This window comes from Dipodomys merriami, unplaced genomic scaffold, assembly GCF_024711535.1.
Source record: "Dipodomys merriami isolate MVZ:Mamm:240054 unplaced genomic scaffold, mDipMer1.0.p SCAF_172, whole genome shotgun sequence".
In the NCBI taxonomy this organism is placed as follows: Eukaryota; Metazoa; Chordata; class Mammalia; order Rodentia; family Heteromyidae; genus Dipodomys; species Dipodomys merriami.
In genome coordinates, this window is record NW_027203071.1 from 1,650,959 (window position 1) to 1,677,648 (window position 26,690).

The 26,690-nt window shown below is 36.2% G+C and overlaps 1 protein-coding gene across 6 annotated transcripts in view; it reads right to left on the reverse strand.

The window, feature by feature from the left end:
• The window catches only part of Pde4b (phosphodiesterase 4B), a 522,330-nt gene that overhangs the window by 160,512 nt on the left and 335,128 nt on the right, over positions 1-26,690 (reverse strand). Inside the window, exon 2 of one of the 6 annotated variants that reach the window (XM_070025812.1) lies at positions 25,153-25,520. The exons of the other annotated variants lie outside the window; for them this stretch is intronic. Coding sequence (XP_069881913.1) covers positions 25,153-25,202 — 50 coding nt within the window. The 5' untranslated portion in view covers positions 25,203-25,520. The remainder of the gene's footprint in view (positions 1-25,152; positions 25,521-26,690) is intronic. 6 annotated transcript variants of the gene reach the window in all.

Below are 26,690 nucleotides of genomic sequence, written 5' to 3' on the forward strand. Positions count from 1 at the left end.
AATACAAAAAAAAATCCTGTTTTCAAAATGTTTCTCATTTGCCTTATAGTTCTGGCCTTAACGGATGGAAAATACATTTATATTTTCAGTGACCTGTGGTTCATAAATATTTATAATAGCAAAATGCCATCTGTGTAAATAACTGGGGTTCAGTTCCTGGGTTCTTGATACTAACACTACCAATCACATTCAGAGACTTGGAATTTGCATAAGTTTCAATCCATACATTTGTTAAGCAATCTCATTGTGAATCAACATTTATTAGTAGGAAATGATGCCACAAAAAAGTCTAAAAATATAATAGGTGATGGGAAAATGTGGATATAAAGTTACAATATAAACAAATATATACCTTAAATCCTTTAACCTAACATTTACCTCAACATGCATAAAATATATACATCTTTGCCTAGTAACTTGTATGTACTTAACCAGTTCCACTATTGTTTCCATCCATGCTAGGAGCTGGAACATGGATAGAAACAGTACAAGCCAGCCCGGGCGCTGGTGGCTCACGCCTGTAATCCTAGCTACTCAGGAGGCTGAGATCTGAGGATCGCAGTTCAAAGCCAGCCCGGGCAGGAGAGACCGTGAGACTCCTATCTCCAATAAACCACCAGAAAACCGGAAGTGGCGCTGTAGCTCAAGTGGTAGAGTGCTCGCCTTGAGCTGAAGAGCTGAGGGACAGCGCCCAGGCCCAGAGTTCAAGCCCCATGACCGACAAAAAAAAAGAAAAAAAGAAGAAGAAAAAAGAAATAGTACAAGCCTGGGTAATTTTTAACCAAGTAGGCTCAGTCTTGCAATTTGTCTGAAACATACACACAGACACACACAATAAAGCAACTACAGATAGGGATCTAGTGGCTCGCACCTCTAATCCTTACTACTCAGAAGGCTGAAGGTTGGGGGTTGAAGCCATCTATCAGGAAAATCTACGAGACTTCTATCTCCAATTAACTGCCCAAAAGCCAGAATTAGAGCTGTGGCTCAAGTGGGAGAGTGCTAGCCTTGAGCAAGAATGCTAAGGGACAGTACCCAGGCTCTGAGTTCAAGCCCCATTAATAGCACAATAAGCAACAAACAAACAAAGCACTAAAGGGTGTCAAGGGTGGTCAGTCTAAATTGTAAGCTGCACTGTAATATAGACTCTTCCTTATATTTAGCTTATAATCGAATTTCAGTTTAACTTGCATTAAACTCCCATACTAGAGATTCAAAGACACAAGAAACCATGCAGTCTCAGAAGTTCTACAACATGATTGTATGTATTCCATACTCTCTACCCTATAGGCAATCAGTTATATCTATCAGTGCTATCCATACTTAGACTACCTGGGGCAGATACTGAATCTGCCACTTACCAATGTCATTACTGGTGACAAATTACTAGCAAAGTATATTTCTGAAACAAGTGAGCTAATGACAAAATGGAGGAAGATTAATAGCTGATTTGTGACGATTCACTGTATTATTATCATTATCCCATCCAAAAACTTTTTTTTTGGGGGGGAGGTCAGTTGTGGGGCTTGAACTTTGGGCCTGAGCACTGTCCCTCAGCTCTTCTGCTCAAAGCGAACACTCTACCAACTTGAGCCACAGCACTACTTCCAGTTTACTGGTGGTTAATTGGACGTAAGAGTCTCACGGATTTTCCTGCCCTGGCTGGCTTTGAATGGTGATCCTCAGATCTCAGCCTCTTGAGTAGCTAGGATTACAGGACTGAGCCACTGGTGCCCAGCTCCAAAAGCCTGCCTTTCTTTCTTTCTTCCTTTCTTTTCCATTCTTCCTTTCTCTTTCTTCCTTTCTCTTTCTTCCTTTTCTTCCTTTCTCTTTCTTTCTTTCCTTCTTTCTTTCTTTCTTTCTTTCTTTCTTTCTTTCCCTTCCTTCCTTCCTTCCTTTTTTCCTTCCTTCCTTCCTTCCTTCCTTCCTTCCTTTCTTTCTTTCTTTCTTTCTTTCTTTCTTTCTTTCTTTCTTTCTTTCTTTCTTTCTTTCTTTCTTTCTTCCTCTCTTTCTCTCTCTCTCTCTTTCTTTCTTTCGTCTTTTTGTAAAAATATTGTACAGAGGGGTTACAGTTACATGAGCAAGGTAATGAGTACATTTCCTATTGAAGGCATTTCTTAAGATAGAAAATTGTTACAGAAGGTTTGACGTTCGTAGTGTGACGAAGTTTTCTATCTTGCTGTTTCCTCTACCTGCCTTCAGGGCTGCCAGTGTATTTCTACATTTTGGTCATTGGTCTCCACCTGGCATGAAATACTGGAGATTGGACTGGGACACGTCGCCCCCTAGAGGACTTGTCTATGACCCATGCCAAGCAGTGTCCTGTCATTGCCTGTTCAAACTTGGAAAATGAAGCCTTTTGTTTTGAAACTAATCCAAGATCACATCTCATGACTGTACTGAATGTTCTCAGTTTCCCTGAAGGAAACTGTATTGTAAGGAAAGACATAATAGGGGCCTCTGAGAGGAGAATGTCTTGATAGGAAGGTGCCTGGCTTCAAGCCTCGGAGAGGAGCAACACAGGCAAATCTGTAAGGAAGTGAGGCTGTAACTGACCATTTGGAAATGATACTGGCTGCATGCATAAATTCCACCCATATCAGTGCTCTGGGAGAGTTTACAACCCCCTGTTCCCTGGAATGTTAGTTCGGCTCTTCTCCCAAACTGTAATCACTGCCAGGGTTATGAAAATCTCTAGCAGAGGAGCAATATTACAGTGTGAATGGCTGCTTTGGAGAACAATTAATCAGTCACTATACCCAAATGCAGAAAAATATCAAGAGGTATCAGGGCATGGACTTGAGGTAATAGAATTTGAAAGCTGACTGTAAAGGAGCATTCACTATTGAATGACTTTCCTGTTTTTTTTTCATATGCAAAATAGGGAAATTAATAATACCCTCATTAATGTGTTTATTTGAAACCTAATTAATCACAGTATTGTGGAGAAGCTGAAATGGTCTGCTAGCTACGAAAGGGAGCTATATCCTGTAGTAACTTAGACATAGGTAAATACACTTTACTCCACTGTAAGAGCGAAGATTGCATAAAGTTGCATTTCAGTGATACATCATTTGCTACATGCTACCTATTGTTGTTGGTACTTTGTAGTTATTGGCAAAACTATACCACAATCAATTCTAGTGATGAAATATTAATAGGCATCAGCAGCATTGAAATTTTTTATTTCTGTAGTGTTTCTTTTTTTTCATTTTTTTATTGTGAAAATACCATACAGAGGAGTTACAATTACATGAGCAAGGTAATGAGTACATATCTTATCAAGCATTGTTGCCTCCTCCTTTGTTTCCCCTTCCCATCCCTTCCTATCTCAATGGAATAATCTTAAGCACATTAAAATAAGCTTATGGAGGAAGTCAGGAGAAAGTGTATGGGAATGGGAGGTTTATTGAAATGCCTGTCACTGGCTCCTGCCTGGTCCACTTGGTTGTAGTGGAAATAATTTTTTCATTATGATCCTCTCTTCTGACCTGTACCTATATACAAGAGGTAGCCCCTTGATTTAAATTGGGCTCATGAGTCTTTCTGAAAACATCTAGACTAAGGATGCAGAAAAATCTATATTTTTCTCTATACATCTGGGCCATAACCTCTGAGACTATGATGATTTTTGGCCCGGCCATCTGTCACGTGAGTTGAAAAGACTGGACTTCTCAGGAAAAGTGGACAGAGAAGCAGGAAGAAGCCACAGTTAAGATTTCATCATCACTATCATTCCTGTTATAGATTCTGCATTCTACCTGCATTCCTTTTTGCTGTAATTTGATGATGATTTTTGATTGATTTTTAAATTCAATATAAGATACTTCACTTCTTTAGTTTTTATAAACTTTACATGGTGGGCATACTTTTAAACATAAACACAAAAATTTTTTAAATAACCATGCACATGAGAAGTGAACAGAAAAGTAGGATGTAGGACTTTAATAACTACTCCTTTTTCAATCATTCACAAAAAAATGGTAGGTTTTTTTAAAAAAAAGTTTGTTTTTTTGATTTTTTGCTTTTTTTTTTTTTTTTTAAGATCAGGCTTGAATAAAGAGCTCTGAAATCCTAAAAGTCTAGGAAAGGAAACTGGGGTCCATTGCTGAATATTAGTCACTTGATTTGTTCCTAAATCTCCAGATTCAAGTCAACATTAGTAACATTAATAGTGTATGAATACAAAGTCACAGCCTACTGGATCTCCACTCCCATTCTTCTTGCCACTGAATACTTTCTTGTAGCAATTGTGGATTTGATCCAAGAAAGCTCTTTGCAAAGTAAGCACTGAAAGCAACATGATTTTTTGGCTTGTTTTCTTCACTGGGATCACGCCCACAAATTTGCCAACTCACCCGAAACTTGCTCCTTTCTAGTCCTGTGAAACAGCACCACCATTCCAACAGAAAGACATGACAGCTGGGTCATCCTTTACTTTCTTAAATTAAATGCTAGTGAATTTTGCAACACTTTTAGGATCAGACTCAAGCTGTTTAGGATTGTGAATTTTATATATTTCTTGGTTGCTTTCCTTTCAACCCCCCCCCCCCAAAAAAAGTTTAGCTTTTATTGTAGGGCTTGGGAGAAAAAATGAGTTTACACAAAATAGAGAAGCCACCAGGCACCAGTGGCTCACGCCTGTAATCCTAGCTTCTCAGGAGGCTGAGATCTGAGGATTGCGGTTCAAAGCCAGCCCGGGCAGGAAAGTCCATGAAACTCTTATCTCCAATTAACCACCAGAAAACTGGAAGTGGCACTGTAGCTCAAGTGGTAGAGCGCTTGCCTTGAGCTGAAGAGCTGAGGGACAGTGCTCAAGCCCAGAGTTCAAGCCCCAGGACCGACAAAAAAAATAAAAAATAAAAAAAATAGAGAAGCCAATCTTCAGATAAGGTATTCTGAAGACACTGTTACTCCTTGAGATTTATATTTGTCTTCAACAGCAGAAGAAAAGGGCAAAGTAGTAGCATTTCAGATTTCACCTTAGTTTAATTGTAAGAAACAATGTTCCTAACTACTCTATTTTAAATATATATGGTGTACATTTCTGAGGATGTTTTTTTATTCCTCTAAAAACAAGAAAGACTATTGTTAGCACTATCAGAATAACATCTATAGATTATTTTGCCTTTGGGTTGGGAGAGTTAAGTTGATTTATCCTCCCTTACAGCCAGGAATATGTCTCTAGGCTAAGTGTACAATTAGATACAGTTCCTTTTTAAGTGCAGAAAACATGAGAAAAAAAAAAACCCAAAAGGTTTTCAAATATATTCTTTGTTCTAAATAAGGAGATCTAATTTAGGTCTTAAGTGAGAGATTTGCAAATATCTATACCTTCTAGTGCCACTGAAATTAAATTACCAAGAGTGATATCCCCCTTTGGCAAGTTCAAGAGAGATTGCAGCAACATAAGCTGATCTAGACTTCAATCTTTGAAATTTGATTTACTAAAGTCAATTACTGGCCTGATTTCAAATCTTTGTGGGTTTTACTATTTTTGTTCTTTGCTGTGTATCCCTAACTCCTACTTACACCTTTTATTTCTTTTTTTTCTATCGCTTCTTTTTCTCTCTCTACTTTCTATTTAGTGAAAATAGTTCTCACAAAAACAAAGTAGCAAGATTTTCATCTAAAATAGAAATGTGAGAGTCAATGTGCCTCTAGGACTGTGTTTTGTTCACACAACTGAATATTGCTCAAGAGCTGTGTTCTCAAGGTCTGTATTCCTGTGTAGGCATATTCTTCTGCAGATGTCCTCAATGTCTGAAGTGTTGATAGATAGCATCCAGGCAAGAGCTGACCCTTCCATACCCCAGGAGTGTCTATCTGGGCCAGTCTCAGAGATAGACTGTAGATGGTGGGACAAGGCCTCAAAAATCACTTCTTACTTTAGAAGTAAATAGATCCAGAAGAGAAAACTGACTTGACTGAGGTTAACCTGGGTCTTTTGATTCCTGGTCCAGAATAATTTCTCAGCCTATTTGGCCTTAGCAGGTTGTAATCAAATATTTTCTGTTTTACTTTTAAGTCTAGTTTCTTCTTTTATTAAACTTAATTCCTCAAAAAGCAACACATTCTCAGAGGTTTATAGCTTTGTGTCATTATCAAGCAATCAATATCACCCTTGGAAAGAAGTCAATAAAATGTTCTATGGAAGAGTTTCAGCTGCTTCTTGCCAGTGTCTCTTAAGTCCATGGAACTTACTAGTTTTGTGGATCATAATAGCCAGCCATATTCTACTAACAAGATAGACAAAGAAAAAAGATAACAAAAGGTGGAGGAGGTAATTAAGTTACCAACAACCTCATAGTGCCAGGAATCTTAAGAGCTAGATTACATATTTCCCATTTTATTGAAGAGAAAGCTGAGGTTAGAAAGGCTGAGTAATTTTCCCCAGGATCTACTTGCATTACAGCACTAAAACCTCAGACCTGAGCCACATTAACTTTGGAACTCATTTGGAGTTCATTTTGTTTGTTTTTTTTTCCGTGCTTATGAATTACACAAACTAATGGGGGTCTATGATAACATTTTTATTCATGTATTTAATATACTATGATTATTCTGATTCTCCCTCTCATGGCCTTCGCTCAATTCTTTCTGATCTCCCACTATAAGAGGTTCATTAAAAAGATATAAAAATTCACAAATACTGCTTGTTAAGTCTCTGAAATAAAATTTTTCCTGCCCTTTGGCAGTATTTCCCATGGAAGAAGGTCAAGTACTTAAAAGACTACTTTTAGTCATGTTTTAATAAATAAAGCCATGTTATTTAAACCTTTGGGTGCTTTTATCAGAAGAAGGTATCCATGATTTTTTTCTCCCTCATAGGGAAATGTAGACAAGGTCACATATGCCCTGGAAAAACATAAATGTTTCACAGCAGCTTTGTTTTCCAAGTGCCAAGGTAGCTTTTGATTGGCTGCAGGGGGTCATCATAGTTACACTTGAGTTCATTTGCCTTTTTCAGCTTGCTCATCAGGAGAGATCAAGCACTGAATTCCAAGCAGTAAGCTTTGACCCATTGATTATTCCTTTTTAGATATACTTTGTGTGTGTGTGGGGGGGGTGTGCGTGTGTGTGTTTGTGTGTGCCATTCTCTGGTTTGAACTCAGGGCCTGGGCGCTGTCTGTTAGTGTTAGTCCTCAAGTCTAACACTCAAACCACTTGAGTCACAGCTCCATTTCCAGGTTTCTTGTTTTTGTTTTTAGTGGTTAATTGAAGATAAGAGTTTCAGAGACTTTCCTGCCCAGACTGGCTTCAAACCACAATTCTCAGATCTCAGCCTCCAGAGTAGTTAGTATGAGCCACCAGTGCTTGGCTTATAGGTAGTTTTTTAAAGGTATATAACAAATGGATAAAAGAGGTACTCCCAGAAAGAAAACTATGAATCAATGTTTAGTTTAATTTTTAAAATCTGTAGCTAATAACTTTAACTTATAACTTAAAGTTATAATAGTAATGACTAACATTATTTTTAATAGTTGACTAAATATTTTCATATATATTATCTCTAATGTTGACAAGCACTTTGCAGTAAAATTCAGTCAGCAAGTGAAAATTAATCAGTGTTTTGAATTGGCTATGCTTTGGAGTTATAAACAGGAAATATCCGTTGTCCTCAATGAATTCAGTATTTTGATTATCATCTTCTGTAAAGCTCAGAAATTAGAAGAAACTTTCTCTTGAAGTTCTTTTGCTCTCAGATTAAAGCTGGAGTTTATTTGGTACCAAAAGTTATTAATGTCTTTCTATACATGCTTCCACTTAACATGGGAATAGATTGCTAAAGTTGTCATAGACATATTTTGTTAAATTATTTCCCTAATATATTGAAGTTTTTAATTCATGATTTTTATAAATTTTAAAAGAAATGTATGCCATGGTAATTTCTGTCGCTATTAACACAAAGTGTTGTACTATTAGCAAAAAAGGAAAATTACCATCATGTATTTGCCTAAACAAAACCTGAATCTAAGTTGATATAATACATTCAGCCATTCAGCTCACAAGATATGATTGCTAAGCATACTATTATATATCACTTTGGAGCTCATAGCTGAAAAGTTGAAGACTTGGAAAGAGCCATATATTTAAAAAAAAAAAAAAACGTTTAAAGGGTGAGAATTATTGAATTGGGCTTTCGGATGAGATTTGAATAACATTTTGATAGCAGACTTCATATATATAAGGAATTGTTATACTACCTGATATTTTTTATTACCTTTATGGACAGAAGAAAATGAATTCAAACTTTAGCTCTAGGGATTTAGGTTAACCATGAAAAATTACTTGCTGACAGGAGAGATTATCAGTTATAGAACCAGGATACTAGAGGGAGTTGAGGAATCTCCCTTAGAAACAACAAAGTGAGATTTCTAATCTCTTTTTATAGTTCAAATGTGACATGGCCCCAGGCAGAAAGGTGGACTAGGTGGGTTCCTAAGTTTGCTTCCAGTTTAATGACTCTATCACATGATTTCAGCTGCTAAAACCATTCTCCTGCCATACCTAAGGTATCCCTTTTACTTACAGTCATGGGTAAGCATTCATAGTGGTAATGAATTCCATTCATGATTTTTCTTAGGAACAATCAGTGATAATCCATTAAAAAATGCTTTGGTGAATGTTTCTAAAAGCTAAAAAGCCAAGTGTGTGAAATTGCTTACATTTTGAAACTATTGTTGTGTTCATTCATTATATTTCATAATAAACCGTGGAGAACTGAGTAGACATTGTTATTTAAAGCTCCAAGATGACAATATTTCCCTCCAAGTATATCTACAAGATTTAAGATTTTTCTAATAATATGAAATAGACATTTCGCTTTAGAATAGCTTACAAGCAAATGAAGCACAGCAGAGGAACAGGAAGAAATGGGATACAGTGAAGTCAGTATGTCATTCCATCCAGTTCTCTGACTTGACAACCAACAACTTGACTCAGTAAGGGCAAGGAGTTGGGCATAGTTGCATAGCTTTGTAAATACAGCATTGAGATTTTCTTTCCACTCAACTCTCTACAGTGACTATTTCTAAAGCACGTTTTTCATTTTAAAGACCTAATTCAAAGGCAAATTTTTAAAGAGTATGTTCCAGAATATATCCAGATGTTTCAAAGACTAAACAAGCAATAAGAAAAGTTTTGTAGAAGCCTCTGACTCTCTCTCCATATTACAATCATAAAATCAGGTGCCATCCTGCACCAAAAGACATGTCCAACAGTAATTCCATGAATATGACAGTACTAACTTGTAACTATGAGGAAAATAGACTTTTTCTTATGGGTTTGTAGATGTCAACTTGAAATTTCCCATTGTTAAAAGTGAGCTGTAGAGTAAAAAAAATTAGGTTAACCTTGACTTTCTCAAGTCTTAATAGTCTATATATGTATGTATGAATGGGTATGTACATAAGTGTGTATATACACACACATATGTATATTTATATATGCAAACTATATATATTCAGAGTATATGTACAATTATATATAGTTTTATATACATATATAGTTATATCTAATATGTAAAGATTTACTACATGTGTATATACAGTAAATATAGATATGCAGTAAATAGAGAAATGCAGTAATTTTTACCAAGTAAGCCTTATTTTAACAAATCTACAATGTGGGTATGAGGGGAGTGCAATTATCAATGTAAGGAAACAGTCTTATTCATATTTTATTCTTCTAACAGGATTCCTAAGACATTTGAATAACTCCCTAAAAAACATTAATTAGAGCTCACCAAATGTATCAGTTCAGGAGACATGTTCTTCTAGTCTCTGGATCCAGTTCCTTCAAGAGGCAGTGGAGTTCCATATAAAAGTGGTACAAGCTTCCTATACATAGTATAATTTTTCATAATATCTACTGCAATATCCTATCAGCAGGAATCAGAGCAGCATCAAGAGGAAATATTACGTAGTGAGGTAAGTTCCAAACATCAGTCTGTTAAAATGTTTCCCAAGATTAACCAAAAATATATAGGAAATATGAAACATTTCAACTAATTGTTTTCAAATGATAAGAAAAATAGGAAGCAATTGCACATAGTAAACACTCTGAAATAATGTGCAATAAAAATAATTGAGAGCAACCATCCTTCACTAATGCCAATATTTATGCAGGGCTTCCTGATTTTCCAAATATCTTTCCCTAGCCCTTCAGATTGGGGCCTGTGGTGCCATGTGACCTGCCACCACAGTGTCCATAACAAGCTGAGGTCATAAAGTAAGTGAATTATCTAATACGGGGTTAAGGGGAATATTTTTTCAAGGTGAGAAAAATCAGCTGTGAATCTCCATCTCTTAAAACCACTTGTTACTTAGCATTCTATGGATTTGACTAATGAAAGGTAGAGTGGGTGACTGCTATATTCCCAGACATGGAAGTTGCATGGCATAGAGTTTATATTTAATAAATACATTACAACAAATGAAAGGGTTCCTATAATCTCACTTCATTGTTTTCTCAAACCTCATCCCTAATTAGCATCCTGAGCTAGGTTTTCCTTTCTCTCTTGTGCCTTAATTATTGATGCTTCATCAGTTTCACAAAGTTATAGTTTTATTCCCTGGTTAAAGCATTGAAATATTTCCTTATCATTAGAAACCTCATCCTCTAGCATTTGATAATGGCCACTACTTTCACTTTAGTGAAAGGTAGTCTTCAGTTTCAAAACAACATTCTTTGGATCTCTCTTGTCTTCCCTCAGACCATTTGACTGTTCATTTATGTCCCTTGGCTTACAAAGGCCCACCTTGAACTTGACCGTGGAAATTCCATCAGTCCCTCAATATTTTCTAGAGTACCCTTTCATTCAAGATCCACTGACAGATGCTATTCCATTGTATTACACACCTTGCCCAGCCTGGGCTTGTGGTATAGATAAGCGTGGATCCACGTCTTATCTCCAGTCTCTCTGAGTGCCCTAAGTCACAACAACGATGTCTTCCTCATCTGTTACCCTCAATCACATGCCATATGCACTAAGTGGCCAATACAAGCCTGCTACATTGAAATGAATCCCAAAAGTAAGTGGTAGGATTGTTTAAAATGGTTATAATTAATTCATTTACCTTCTAGGCCCACATCACTGGGAAAATGAAAGCTCCAATGCTCTCTTAACTTTAGAAGTTATTATAAAGAGTCAGTTATATTTGAATTGTATGCCATTGAGCTTGTTGCATGAATAAGAAATGAAAACAACTTGATTTTTGTGAGTCTTTTCCTGCTATTTCTGGTACAGAAAAGAGAGGAGAGGGAAAAGGAGAGCATTCTCCTTTCCTGAGCAGCCAAATTGCCCAACAGATGAACAATTAGCATTTGTTTAACATTAACGCTCAGCCAAGTCAAAAAAATTCTATGTGACAGGATTTAGAAGAGTCCCTGCGATGTTTTGAGATTTAAAAAGTATCACATATTCAATGTATTAAGCTGGTTGAGAAGCTTGTTTAAAAAAATATCCTCCCAAACTCAGCCACCCTCCAAAAATATCTCTTCCTAGAAAAATACTACAACTCCTCTGTGTTCCTGGCATTGTCCATGGGGCCCAGAATTTAGAACCCAGGACAAAATCCTGCGTCTGAGGGAAGGAGTGAATGGTTCTGGGATTAGCCTGGCTGGTCTGAGTAGCCTGTCCCTAGATAAACTGTTTCCCATGCCATTTTGTTTTAGATACTCCTCATTCTACAGACAAGCTGGGGGCAGGTTATGATATCTGAGAACCCTGAACAAATGTGGCCCATTGTGATATAATCTGAGTTTGGAAAGGCTTATACAATTTATATTGCTCCTCTGAGGTTTTCCCACATTTCTGGCTAGCTGATGATATTTCACTTTTCTTTTCTTTCCCTTATTTTTATTTTTATTTTTTTAATGTAGGAAAGGAGAAAACATCTGCCCATTATCTGAGAGAATAGAGCAGCCCCCTCTTTGGCATGAGAGCTGGGTTATGAATCAGTGTTTTTCTGTTTCTTCCTTTCATTTCTGTTCAGGTTTACTAGACACCCTGGGCTGGTTTGAAATCTCCCAATGACGTCAATGGGACACAGAAACTGGAGCAGCGGAGACAGCTGCAATGCACCAAGTCTACTGAGGTTTTATTCTTTTCTCCTAGGGTGACATCCGAGACAGATATTATCAATCAAGCCCTTCTGGCCAGACACCAAATCAAAGGCACTTTATCATTCAAAGCAGAAAGAGCTGCAATTAGAGGATCTGCTTAGCTTTTTCCCTAAGAATATTATGTTCATGACAATTAATAATGCAATTAAAACTGAATCAAACAAGGGAATGCTTACTAAAATATGTAATTTAAATATGCAAGCAATTTTCTTTAATGTTTCATTTATCACATTATAAAATAGCATACATACTGAAATGAACTCCAAAGATATGGAAACAAAGGACCTTTTCTTAATTTGTTTTTTCTTTTCTTTTGTTGACTCTGTATTCTTTATATATATGGTGTATTCACATCCACATCTGTGGGAAGTTGAGGAGGGCACAGAGGAAAAAGGGTGAAAGAGTACAGAGGTAAAGTGAACTGGCTGCTCTGGGCATTGATGAAAGTGAACAATGCCACTCATGGGTGGAGATGGGAGGGAGGGAGTAGGAGAGAATGAGGGAACAGATGACACTATGTGAAAAGAAATGTCCTTATTCCCGGATGTATGTAAAGGTAACCCCACTGTATATCACCTCTAAAACAACAATAAAGTAAATCGGGGGGAAAAAGTACAGTCAATCTGGAAAAATAAAGACTACTCTCCACATACATTTTGAAATAAAAACTCAATGTAACTAAAATATTACTGCCCAAATGTGAATGAAAGTCAAATAATAAACATTAACCAATAGCTAAGCAATGTCCAAAGGTACAATAAAAATGAATATATATATATATACACATATATAGTATAGCTACATCATTTAAAAAAACAACAAACATCTTAAAACAACTGAGAGGAAGGAAGTTAGAACTCTATGAACAAACATTTCTTTCATAGATATTCAAAATAAAACCAAAAAGAAGAAAGGAGAACCAACTGAGTCTTTGTTAAGCACTGCATTAGTATTTACTGATTTTTTGAGCTCTCTTCTCAGGAATAGTACTGCTTGCGTGAGTATATATATCATGTTACCTCGAAAAATACAGCACTTAACCCAATTACATAGTTTTAAAGTAAAGGTCCTCCACTCTGTTTTGTTCCGCAAATTGAAAGTTCCTTTCAATTACTAAGCCTTTCCAAGGGTAAATCATGGTGAAACTAATACAAACTTCTAATACAGAGTTTTGTTTGTTTCTTTCCATTGCCTATCTGTTTCTTCTGCAACAATGTTTGGTAAACAACACTAATGAGAGAGTAAGCTTAAAGTTGATTCAAGACTGGAGGTGAAATACAAGGAAAATGTCAACGTCAATCTCAAGGTTATATGGCCAAACTAAATAGAATCTAAACTCACTGGTCCAAACCAGCCAAGGTCAAGAAATAGGAAACTACACTCTTAGCAATTACCTATAGTCCATGAAACATCACCTGTGCTCACTCTCTGTAACCACATCAGCCAACATGATATATGATGTATGATATTCTAAATAAGACACTCCAAAAATATAAAAGGTCATTATGCAGGAGACTTGATTTTTCAGAGAGGAACAAACAAGAGAACATGTGTTTAAATGTCAGAGCTAAGAGTTTAGATTAGTTAGAATAACAAACTACTTGCCAATCGAGTCATGTTTATCCTACATAGGGATCTAACTAACGTGTGCTTTATCATGTCAATTTAAACAATAAGTTTCTTTTTACTCTCTCTCTTCCATGCACAAGTCACAGTTAAATCTGAAAATACCTGGCATGTTATTGACAAGACTGAGCTTCTTAACCAACTTAGCCTTAAACTTTCTACAATTGCTTGGATTTATCATTTCATCTCTTGGTAAATACATGTCCTTAAATGACTCTGCACTGGCACAATGATAATGAACTAAAATGACACACGAAGAAAAAATACTTCAGAGGCACTCTGAATTTGATACCTGTTCTTTTCTGATGTGTGTTTAAAAAATATGTCTTAATATGGATCAGTGCCAAGTACTGTGCTAGGTAGAGGGAACTCATACACATATGCATGTACACACACAGGTAGGGGGCAGGCACATAACACACACTCATATAAACAACAACAACAGCTTGAGAATCATTCTTATCTCCTGAAACTAATCACTACTGTTGTATAAAAGACAAGGAAAAAAAGAAGGAAAAAAGAAGAAAAGTCCTTTCATAGATATCTGAAATTGAGCTTAGTAAGCTATTGTTGTGTCATAAACAAGTTAAATTGTTCGTTACCTGGTCCTCAGATTCTACCTCTTTGCCTGTCTTGGTTTCTTCTTTCCTGGCTACAGCAACCCATGTTCTTATCCTTCCTATCCATCTTTTCTGGATTTCTGTAGCCGCTTTGTAAGGATTTCCTTTGTCTTGAGTTCTACCTATATGATCATCCTTTTAAATGATGTCTGCCCATGTGCTTTAAAAAATCCTGCTTAACCATAGTAATCAAAACAGCTTGGTACTGGCACAAGAACAGACCTCAGGACCAATGGAATAGAATTGAAAACCCAGAAATGAACCTACAGACCTATAGCCATCTAATCTTCGATAAGGGAGCTAAAAAAATAGAGTGGAAGAAAGACAGCCTCTTCAGTAAATGGTGCTGGCAAAATTGGTTAACTACTTGTAGAAAACTAAAGCTAGATCCTTATATATCACCCTGCACCAGGATCAAGTCCAAATGGATCAAAGACCTTGGAGTCAAAGTAGACACTCTGAAAACATTACAGGATGGAATAGGAGAAACCCTAGGTCTTGTTGGCACAGGCCGAAATTTTCTTAATAGAGACCCAGAAATACAACAAATCAAAGACAAATGGGATTGCATGAAATTGCAGAGCTTCTGCATGGCAAAGGACATAGCTAGCAAGATCAATAGAAAGCCCATAGATTGGGAGAAGATCTTCACTAGCCATACAACAGACAAGGGTCTCATATCTAAAATATACCTGGAACTCAAAAAATTAAATCCCCCAACAACAAATCTTCAAACAAACAACTGTCCAATAAATAAGTGGGCTAAAGACTTCTCTGAAGAGGAAATAAGAACGACCAACAGACACATGAAGAAATGCTCAACCTCCCTAGCTATAAAAGAAATGCAAATCAAAACAACATTGAGATACCACCTCACTCCAGTTAGAATGGCTAAAATCAAGAACTCTAACAACAACAGATGCTGGAGGGGATGTGGACAGAAGGGAACCCTACTGCATTGTTGGTGGGAGTGTAAACTTGTTCAACCACTTTGGAAAGCAGTATGAAGGTTCCTCAAAAACTCCACATAGAGCTCCCCTATGACCCAGCAATCCCACTTTTGGGCATTTACCCAAATGTTTACAAACAAGACCACACTAAAGCTACCAGCACGACTATGTTTATTGCAGCATTATTTACTATAGCTAAGATATGGAACCAACCCAGATGCCCCTCAGTAGATGAATGGATCAAGGAAATGTGGTATATATACACAATGGAATTCTATGCCTCCATCAGAAAGAATGGCACTACCCCATTTGTTAGGAAATGGAAAGGCGAGGAAAAAATTATATTAAGTGAAGTAAGCCAGGCCCAAAGAAACATAGGTCCCATGGTTTCCTTTATTTGTAATATCTAATATATGTTTGAGTCAAGCAGAAAAGGTCAGATAAGTTGATGTTAGGGAAATGAACCCTAAGATATGTATTCAAATGTTTTTTTGTCTTTCATACAATTGTTTCTAACACATAAGGTTATTTCTTTGTTGCTTTGTATGTCCTTCCCACAGTATAACCCCTGTTTTCACTGTGTTTGATGTTGGTATAATTTGTGGAGGGGAAGGGGAAAAACAAATCATTTAAATAGTGTTACAGGTGGACCCATTGCAACAATGAGATGTACAAGTCGTTATGTCGAAAACGAACTTTACAACTTTGGTGGGGGGGTAGGGTGGGGGAAGGATTGGGTGGGGGGGGCGGGAGAGGATGGGATGAGAAGGGGAAACAAAGGAGAAGGCTACAATACTTGAAAGAAATGTACTCATTATCTTGCCCATGTAATTGTAACCCTTCTGTACAGTATTTTCACACACACAAAAAAATCCTGCTTAAAATCCTCCATGTTACCTCAAAGCTTTTAAAAATACTTGTTTCTTCACATGTGGTAACATGTCTTATTTGGTATGTAGCTTGGTTAATTTTTCTAACTTAACCTTCCTGATATGACTCAATATCTGCTTATGCCATAATCTTTCCGGTCTTTCAACTTGTTGTTGTGTTGTCTCATTATTCCACATATTTTCTGTCCTCCCCCTCCATATTTAACTTCTAATTGCTGTTAACAAATGGTTCTATCAGAACGGTCATCAGATTGCAGTCCATATATTTGCTGCATACTTCCTCCTACCTGACTGTAAGTTCTAAAGAATAACACCTGTCGCCATGGGATGTCATGCTGCTCTCTCAAGGAGTTAATGAGCATTAGTATTTATAACTTAGGATGCTCTACCTCACCAAGAAAAAATTCCCTGTGATTGTAAGACATAGTTTACCATGTCAATCCAGAAAATAGAGTGTAATGTAACAGTTTACTTCAGCTCCTACAGTCAGCCAACCAGTCCTTTGTTGACAATTTATACAGTCCAATTTATATAGTCCAAATAATCTGAATATCTTATGTTTACTTATTTAAATTACTTATTTATTCAGCAAATATTAACTGGCAACTGCTCCTTCCTAGACACTGACGATTTGATGATAAATAGTTCATTATAATTGTTGAATATGTACTCTGGTACTCTGATTTGTGACCAGTCCATGAAGAGCATCCTTTTTTTCTATGGGAAGGTCTCTTCCATGTAGTTTCTGTTCTTAGCTGGTCTCTTCTCTTTGTCAGATTCTCTATCATATCCTCAGTGCAATCCCAGTTGTCCATTGACAAATAAAGAAGTAAAAGATCATTGCTTAGTATGCATATGTACCTATGTGGTCTGGCATTCCTATTTTTTTTAGTTGCTAGTTCTTTGCTATTAAGAAGATTTTCTGGGTAAATTTCTGTGGTAAGATTGACAAACACTAATGAATCAGTGGCTTTGAATCCATCAAAGGAATCAAAAATGAAGAGGGATTCTTTCAGACATACAATTGGTATGCAGAGACTAGAATTAAGTATGTATGCTTCATTACACAAACTTAACTGGAGGATCTTCCAGAGCCTGTCCCTTATTTATGACAGTTTCAGTACACAGTTTATTTTCCAGAGTTCTTTCCTGCACATAGTATAGGATAAATGTCATAAACATTACTGACTGCTGCATTAGGAAGCAATCAAAACATTAATAGATAAAAACATTAGTTTTAAATAAACAGGAATAAATATTACAGTTTTGTTCATAAAGGTTACAATATATTGTGACAATGTATTCATTAACTAAAATTTAAACACTAATAAACTTTATAAGTAATAACTTAAAAGTTAGAAAAAAGAGAAACTATCTAAATTGTGTTTATCACACCATGAAAGAGCAGGCATTGTAAAACTCATATAAAATTGAGTTTTCTTAGATTTTGATTAATATTAGTTCCATGCAATGAGGAAAATTAATATCCATTACAGTCTTAGGTTTTTGTTTGTTTTCTTTTCTTTTTGCCGGTACTGGGACTTGATCTCAGAGCCTGGGGGCTGTCCCTGGGCTTCTTTTGCTCAAGGCTAGCACTCTATCACTTGAGTCACAACAGCACTTCCAGCTTCTTCTGAGTAGTTTTATTGGATTCTCACAGACTTTCCTGCCTGGGCTCACTTCAAACTGTAATCCTCAGATCTCAGCTTCCTGAATTTCTAGGATTATAGGCAAGAGCCACTAGTGTCTGGCTCAGTCTCAATTGCAATGCATAATATAGAAATAAGAGTTTCTATCAATAGGATAGAAACAAATCATAATAAAGAACAAATGAGTATACATAAAATACTTCAAACTGGCAAAAGTAGCAGTTTTATACTTCAACTTAATATAATAAATTTTCATCTATTTTGAATTTGTTGGAAAGGGGAAATTGTTATATAGTTATTTCAGAGAATATTGCCTACCTGAGTTTTTCAAATAATATAGAAGAGGCTAACAGTCTTATGTACAATCCCATTAAAATAACTTTGTTTAAAGGAAAGTTCACCATTGCAATAAAACTATATGACATTTTCAAATGTGAATTATAACTAATTTGCATAACTCTAGTTGTGTTCTTTGCTATTTTAAATGGTAGTTTTCATTGTATGACTGAAATTTCATTGGATTGTCACCGAAAACAAAGTAAAATACAAACAACCACCACAAAAATTCCTGCCTACCAATATCTGGTTTACTCCTCTGAAGCTTTTTTTTAATCTATTTTTTTAATTCATAACAACCTATTTTTAAGAGGTCATTCTAGTAACTTTGATAACTTGGAAATCAATAAAACACCAAGGGCCTACTTTAAATATACTTGAACTGAGGTTTTGAAAATGTCATAAAGCCTGAATATTATCTGCCTTTGTTGGACATGTGATGGCCACAAACCAAAACCTGTTGTAACCACCTGAAGTATATGATTCTGCTCAGTGACAAAACCTTTCAGAACTTTGAAACATTGCTGTGATAAGAATAAAAATTGGAAATAAGGGAAACCTTGGGACCTAGGAGGGGAAGGGAAAAACAAATCGTTTAAATAGGGATTCAGGTGGGCCCATTGCAACAATGAGATGTACAAGGCGTTATGTCATAAACGAACTTTACAACTTTCATGGTGGGGGGGAGGAGGGTTAGGTGGGGAGGGGTGGGTGGAGGATGGGATGGGAAGGGGAAACAAAGGAGGAGGCTACAATGCTTGATAAGAAATGTACTCATTATCTTGCTCATGTAATTGTAACCCCTCTGTACAGTATTTTCACAATAAAAAAAGAATAAAAATTGTGAAAGACTTGGGAAAAATATATTAAGCAAAGCAAGCCAGATCTAAAGAAACCTAGGCTGCATGGTTTCCCTCATTTGTAATAATTACAATATGTTTAGGATATTCTTAGCAGAGGATCACAATAGCTTGATAGCTATGTGCATATGAGCATATAAAATGATGCTTATTGAAATGAACTCCAAGAAATGGAAACAAGAGGGTTTTTTAGTGTAAACAACAACAACGTAACAAGAATAAAAACTGCATGCCAAATGTCAGTGCCTCACACCTAGAATCCCAGGTAGTTTGGAGGCTTGAGATCTGAGGATCATGGTTCAAAGTCAGCCCAGGTAGAAAAGTCCTTGAGATGCTTATCTCCATCTAACGAAGCTGCAAGTAGAGCTGTGGCCCAAGTGGTGGAGTGCTAGGCTTGAGCAAGATAGCTCAGGGACAGTTCCCAGACCCTGAGTTCAAACCCCAGGATTGTCACAAGAGAAAAATAAAAAAAAGAATTAAAACTTTAGAGGATTCGTAATTTTCAGCTAAAACCATCCTTCAGGACAAATGTTCCCCAGGAGATAATATGGTAAAAAGACGGTCAGATGTCATTTCTATACCATTACTTAAATTCCTGCGATTACTAAGCCCCAAGTCACACAATTGCTACTGGGTTGCATGCAAGCACACACATATACACGTATTTATTATTTTAGCAAATATTCGCTGAGTATCTTCTCTGTGCTAAACACCATCCCAAGGATTTAGATATATCAGTTAACAAGTTTTCCAGAAATTCTTGCCCTCATACAGTTCACCATTCCATTTTGTCACTGTGAGTACTATGAGAGGAGGGGAGACAGATATGAAAGAGATTCAGTATGGTTTGTCTTTCTGTGGGTTAGTTGTGCCCAGTGCTTTGGTCCTTATCTAGAATGTCTGCCTTTAACTGAGGTCAAATGCCATCTCTTCTTGAAGGCTATGCTAGGTCTCCTTGAGACCTCCTGGAACCTTCTGTTTACCTCTGGCATTTTACAGATTGCATTCTCAAGTTTAGATCTGTCTCTCCCACTAGAAGACAAGCTTTTTCCTAAGCCAGAACTCAGCAATACTAATTTGTATTAAGTATTCCATCAATAGGGCCATGGATCACAAGAGTAATGGAATGTAGAGTGCTCCATAATGTTCAATGAGTACAGTTTTATTCTACTATAAAAAATGAAAGACTAATTGAGGTTAATTCTGATTAGGATGCTTCTTTGTGTACTAGCTGTACCAAAATTTGAATAATCCGTGACCTTAAGAAATATTTTGCTTTTGAAATAGAAGTATTTTATATGAAAATACATTAGCATGGCTTTATGAAAGGCTGATTCAGCAGACATGGTTTCAAAAGCTAACTTTTAATTAGTTGTCCTAGTCTTGGTAGAAATAGTAATTTTACAGCTCGATGATCTTTTAACATGTTTGATTTCATCTGTGCTATCACCTTTTGAATTAGTTGAATATGGTTAAAATGTTTACTTTATTTCAACCTTATAATTAGCAAAAGAAAATTAAATTACTGTTATTCTAAGAGGGAAGTCTTGGCCTGACTAACTTACTGTGTTTGAACAATAAATAGAGCATATGTTAGAAAACTGGAAGAGTAGACAGACCTGCAGCCTTTACATAGTATAAAGAGAACATATCTGTCTGATTTGTGGTTTTGCACCCAAGATTCTATCAAAACATTATCTCAGCCAGGTGCTGGTAGCTTACCTGTGTAACCCTGGCTACTACTCAGGAGGCTGAGATATGAGGATAATGGTTCAAAACCAGATCAGGCAAGAAAATTCATGAGATTCTTATCTTTAATTAACAACTGAAAAAAAGCTGAAAGTAGAGCTGTGGCTCAAATGGTGGAGCACTAGCCTTCAGCAAAAGAGCCCAAGGACAGACCCCAGGCTCTGAGTTCAAGCCCCAGGACTGGAAAACAAAAACAAAACAGAAAACCCTCTCAGATTCTCTGCTTCTTTGTCAGTTAAAATCCAATCATGGGACCTTCTCTTAGGTCTATCTTTAGCTGCTTGGGTTGAGGCAATCTTGCAATGAAAATGGAAGCTACACTTCTGACAAGAAAGAGGATGGTCTTAGGCAAGATCTAACATCCCTTCCTGCAATCAACTCTCAGGATAATTTTAGGTCTTCTACTGAACTGATATTATCATGAACCATCTGCCTTTAACCAGCTTTTAGGTACTAAGTATCTTTTAGACTGAATACAAACATATTTTCTTCTTGCTCTTTTGTCTACTGAAAAATTCTTTCGCTTACCTTTTCAAGGAAACAATCTTGTGAGTTTTCCTACCTGGAACGTGAGGCAAGTTCATTCATACTTCTTTCTCACCTCCACCCCCTAACACCTACCTTCATGCAGAACACCACAAATATGTAATGAGTGACATATGCATGATTTGTAAATGTACACTTTGGTAAGGAGGCTGTACTCAATTCTTTAAATTAGCACAGGAAAAAAAAAGAAACGTACTTCCTCAAATATTACATATAATTGTTTTTCTTATCAAAGTAGAATTATGGACAGTTTCTTATTACTATTTACATAGTTTATGCCAAAATCTCAAGAGAAGCTTAATGTCCAAAGCACGAAAAATACAAGAATACATTCTTCAGAGTCTTTTTTTAATTGTGAAAATACATTCTTCAGAGTCTTAAGTGTCTATAAAATATTAGCTATTGATTGAAATGATTCTTTTTTTCTGTTGTGTGTGTGTGCCTACCAATGACTATCAGTAAAAGGTAATGCATTCAAATTATGTGAATAATCAAATTTTTATAGTATTTATCTTTGTCACAGGGACCTGATCTCATGTATATAATTTTTTGTCCTCATGTTGGAGGACTTTTTTGAGCTTAGAAAAAGTTATCCTTCACAACAGAACCATACACAAGATTGTAACATAATTTCTGCCAAAATTGGTTCTTGCACAGTTTGACCATTAGTTTCTGCACAGTGTTTAGCAGAGACAAATACATTCTTTCAGGCTCTATTGATTTTCTATTAGTTTAAAAGGATAAATATTTACTAACTTCTGGAAATGTTTATAATGTTTCTAAAAAATGATGTGGCCATGGCAGCAAACACAGTTTTAGGTTAATCCCATAAGTCTACTTACTAAACATACTAAATGTAAGTAAACCCTGCTGTAGGGAGTTGAATAGTATGAAATTATGGATATGTGTGTATGTGTGTATGTGTATGTTTCATAAATGGAGAAGCAATTTTATTATAAAATAATACTTTTGTTTACCAGAGAATTTCTCTTGGGATTCCTTTAAAGTTTAGTGATTGTTTGCATATAATTAATTAATGTGGGTGTAATTGAAAATGGAGTCTTATTTTTATTGTTATTATTAAGGAGTTTACAAAAGGATCACAATTTTATTTTCTCACCTGAGTTTATTGTTTAACTGTAGTTTAACAGAAAACAAGTAGGCAAAGTAGCTTAAAAATATGTAGGTCAAATGAGTTTAACTAGGAAAAGATAAAGGTGTACTTAACTCTTAAGAAGTGGGTGAAGGGTTTTTAAAGATACTTAGGCAGATTTCCAAGCTTTTAGCTGTTGAAACTTGAAAATATTTCTTTATATTTTTACAGACGAATTGAGGTATTCCATATCTAAATTAGACTCTAAGAGTTGATTGCTTAATCAATAGGCCTCAAAGATCATAGATATATGGCAATAGATTCTTGCTGGTTGGGTAGCATTGGCCTCAATGTTTTCCTCCTAAAATGGAATACAATTCTACTTCTTTGGAAGTACCCTTTGCTTCTATAGAAATCAGCCAGTTTGGGCCTCTAGTCTGTCCCCTACTGGGTTCTGTCCTTTCCCATCTGGGTACACTTACTGGTTTCTCATAGACTTCGGGATAAAGTTGAAACTATTATGACAACTCCTTCCACTATGTCTGACTTTTTAGCATTGTTTCAGGCAATCACTTTTCTTCTTGTGATTTGAAGGAGAAAATTCATATTTTGAGGAAAATTCATATTTTCCCCCAAGTGAATGAAACTCTGCTGTATTATTACTGGAAAGTTTTTCTGATTTTCTGTTTAATGATGACGTATCAAAGTTCTTTATGGGTTAACTCTTTTTCATTCCCACTTAATTGAGATGCATCCATATACTCAATACAGATTATGTACATATTGACAATGGTTGTAGCACACTGATGTATAATTGCTTATTTATTTCTGGGTTTGTCCTATCTTATGGTTGTACAGTCTTGGATATAGAAACTGAGCATAGTTGTCAAGAAATAGTAAGTACTCAACAAATGTGTGCTGGAATGAACATTTCAGTGGAAAAGTGAAAATTTTCAAAAGTGAATTTGAACAGTATATCATTATTAGAGTGATTTGAATTCTCAATGTAAGTATAACATGAAGAGGAATTGAGTTAGTTCTTTGGGTCAGTCACTGTGTATTTATATATCTCAAACACTATAATGAGACACATACTATTAATGTTACTTGGTTATATTTTCTTTTTAATATGAACTTACTTTCCATTGGGCGTTTCATTTGTGCTAACACCTAGGAATGGACTTCTTATCATGTCAAAAAGACTTTAACACTTCAAGGAAAGTATTACAAGCCTATTATAAACAAGAAAATCTGAGCTTATAAATACCCAAGTTCTTATAGTTGGTAAACAATACAGCTGGAATTTTCAAGTGTTCTCTAGGTAGCATTTGTTTCATTGAAACTATATAGCATCACTAAAACTGTATCAGAGACTAATAGGCATATCACCTCCATAAAAAGGTGTGTGACTAGATAGCTTTAAATTAGTATTTCAGAGTCCTCTTTTAGTCCTTTGTTTAGAAATTCATAGTCATGTTGGCTGTTCATCACAGATTTTAAACCAAGAACTTACTCAATTACCTATGTAACTGTTTTCCAGTTTTAAGAAAGTTTCTACTTTTAATGTCTGTGGTAGAATGTCAATGGTCCACCCTGTGGAACATGACTGCCTTCAATTTATAGAAAAATGGGAGGAAAGTGGTTCTTTTTTGACTCCATTAGTCAAAATTCCCTTTGGAATTCCACAATTTTGGGAATAGTGAAATTTTAAAGCTCATTTTCTTTATTTTCTCCCACAGTTTTAATTGATCCTAAGGAAAAAAAATGGAGTAGGAACAATTGTGTCTGATGTTTAAGACACAATTATGCTCACCACCCAGTCTCTGTAGTTGAATAAACTATGATGGAAGCATTGAGCTAGACATTTTACAAAAAATGTATATTACCAGAACTTCTGCCTTCTGGATGGCTTGGCTTGCATGTAGACCAACTCAAAAATTAATCCAGAAACAAGTAATATCTATATTTAAAATATCTGTTCACATTCCTCTTTTTGGTTATGTAAGTCAATCTGGGATTATTTACTCAAGAACGAAGATGTGCAAGAATTGCACCAATTATTGCTTGTTTCTGGTTATATTATTTGTTGTTTCCACAAACTGATAATTTCATGTCTCTTACTATAAATCCTCAAAATGGAGTCACAGTTCACAGACATTAGAAATACTTGAAGCCATGCAAACTAATTTAAAACTCTTCAATAGCTCAAAAACACAAGATAAAGGAATACTCTTCTAGCCACATAAAAATATGCTTGAGAATGGCTCAAACATCTTTGCAATGTATAAACACTGCTCATTGCCCTATATTCCTTTTTGTAAGAGTTTACCAGAGTAAAAGCTTTTCAAACATACATATTTTTAAACTCCTGAACTTTAAAGACACAGCATTCACAAATTCCACCCAGGACTGACAAAACAATTTATTTTTATAGAAAATCTCCACTCCTTTCAATATCTCCTCCTAAAATCTTTTTAAAAGAAAGAACTTTTATTATAGGTATGTGTTCAGCACATTCTTTCCTAAAAACAAGCAAACAACCACAACAAAATAAAAATCATATTTTTTTCAAACACAAAATTTTCCCCTAGGCATCTTGCCTATTTTAAATTTCTTGTTAGTGATTTAAATATGAAACCAACTCTCAGCTCGATGCTTGAACTGTCAGATAAAGTTTGCTGTTCATAGCCTTAACAACACCTACCATATCCAGGAATGTCGCCGGGGAGGAGGCAAGTCACTAACGTGCAACATCGTGAAGAGCCGGTAGATTATCAATATCCCACCACTCAGCAATTACTTCATTTCCATTAATTTCCCCGTGTTCTTGTTGCCACACAGTTATTACTGAGCTTTTTTGTCCTTTTGTTTTTCTTTCTGATGGCATGTCACTTTCCATTGCCGAGTAGATATCATTTTCAATACGAATATAAATGATTTAGCAATCAACACATAAGCATTCTACAGGAACATCGTCAGTAGTTTCCTTTAGGAATCAAAGGAGAAAATCGATCTGCAGCCGAATCTGAATGATAGCTTCCCAGAGTGTGTGTAGCATTTCATCCAATTTACCTCAGAAAAAAGAAAGAATATGAGTTCCCACAACTGTAGGAAAAATCTCCCTTTAAATCGTATTCTTTGTTTTGTCTCTCTTTCTGCATTTTCTCTTCCATGCCTGGTGATATGCCAACATGTTTGGGGTTTTTCTTGTAGCCGAAGTTTACAGTGATCAGATTAATCAAATGAAATTCTCTCTCCTTCTACCTTGTGCTTTGCATTTGGAGCTATGGAACCTCCTGTCTGACTCGTTCTGCATTGTTTAGCCCATTCAGGGCTGGGCAAGAACACCTAACTAACACACAGGGTTAGATTTCCTGAATGACATATGTTAGACCACAGCAAAGGAGAAAACCCTGGAGAGATTATAAGTCCTTTTCATTGCAGAAGATTACAGAGCAAAGAAAATGTCTATGTTACACAAAGAAATAACAGTGGGGCTGGAATAATGAATTCAACTTTCAGGTTAGAGAGCAATCCCCTGACGATTCTCAGCATGCTTGTGTACATTGAAACTTTCACCTCTAACACAGAAAGCCTGGGAGGTAGGCAGACACACTAGCCCTTGAAGACCACTGGGATCACCATTAACTCAGCACAACAGTAATAGGCTCAAAAGCCCTCACAACCCCAAAGAAGTAAAGGAATCTCCCATTATGACAAATTATACCCCAAGTACATTCAACAGGGAGAACAAGGTCCCTATACTCTGGATCTCTTTGGAATATGATAATTATGAACAGACAAATACTAGGTTGCAATCAAAAGAGAAGGCATGGCTGAATGGCTTTCCCCTAGTCTCTTGTTTCAGGCTGTAGGCTTACTTATCTTCCCTTCAGATCTTGACAATTCTGTCTATTCCTTGGTTCTTAGTTTCTGGAGAAGGATGTCTGGCGTATGTCAGGTCTGTCTCCACATCTCAGCTTCCCAGCCCTTTCTGTACTTTAAAGTTCACTTTAGGGTAACACTCATATTCTGCAATGGTAGCAACAATTTTATATATTCATACAAGATAAGCACTTAGAAATGAAAAAGAGTTATCTTTTGGGGGTTGTTATTTGGGTTTGAACTCAGGGCAATGTGCTTGCTCAATTTGCATTCTATCACTTAAACTATGCCTCCAGTCTGTCATTTTGCTGGCTATTTTGGAGACTGAGTCTTGTAGACTTGTCTGCCCAGGCTGTC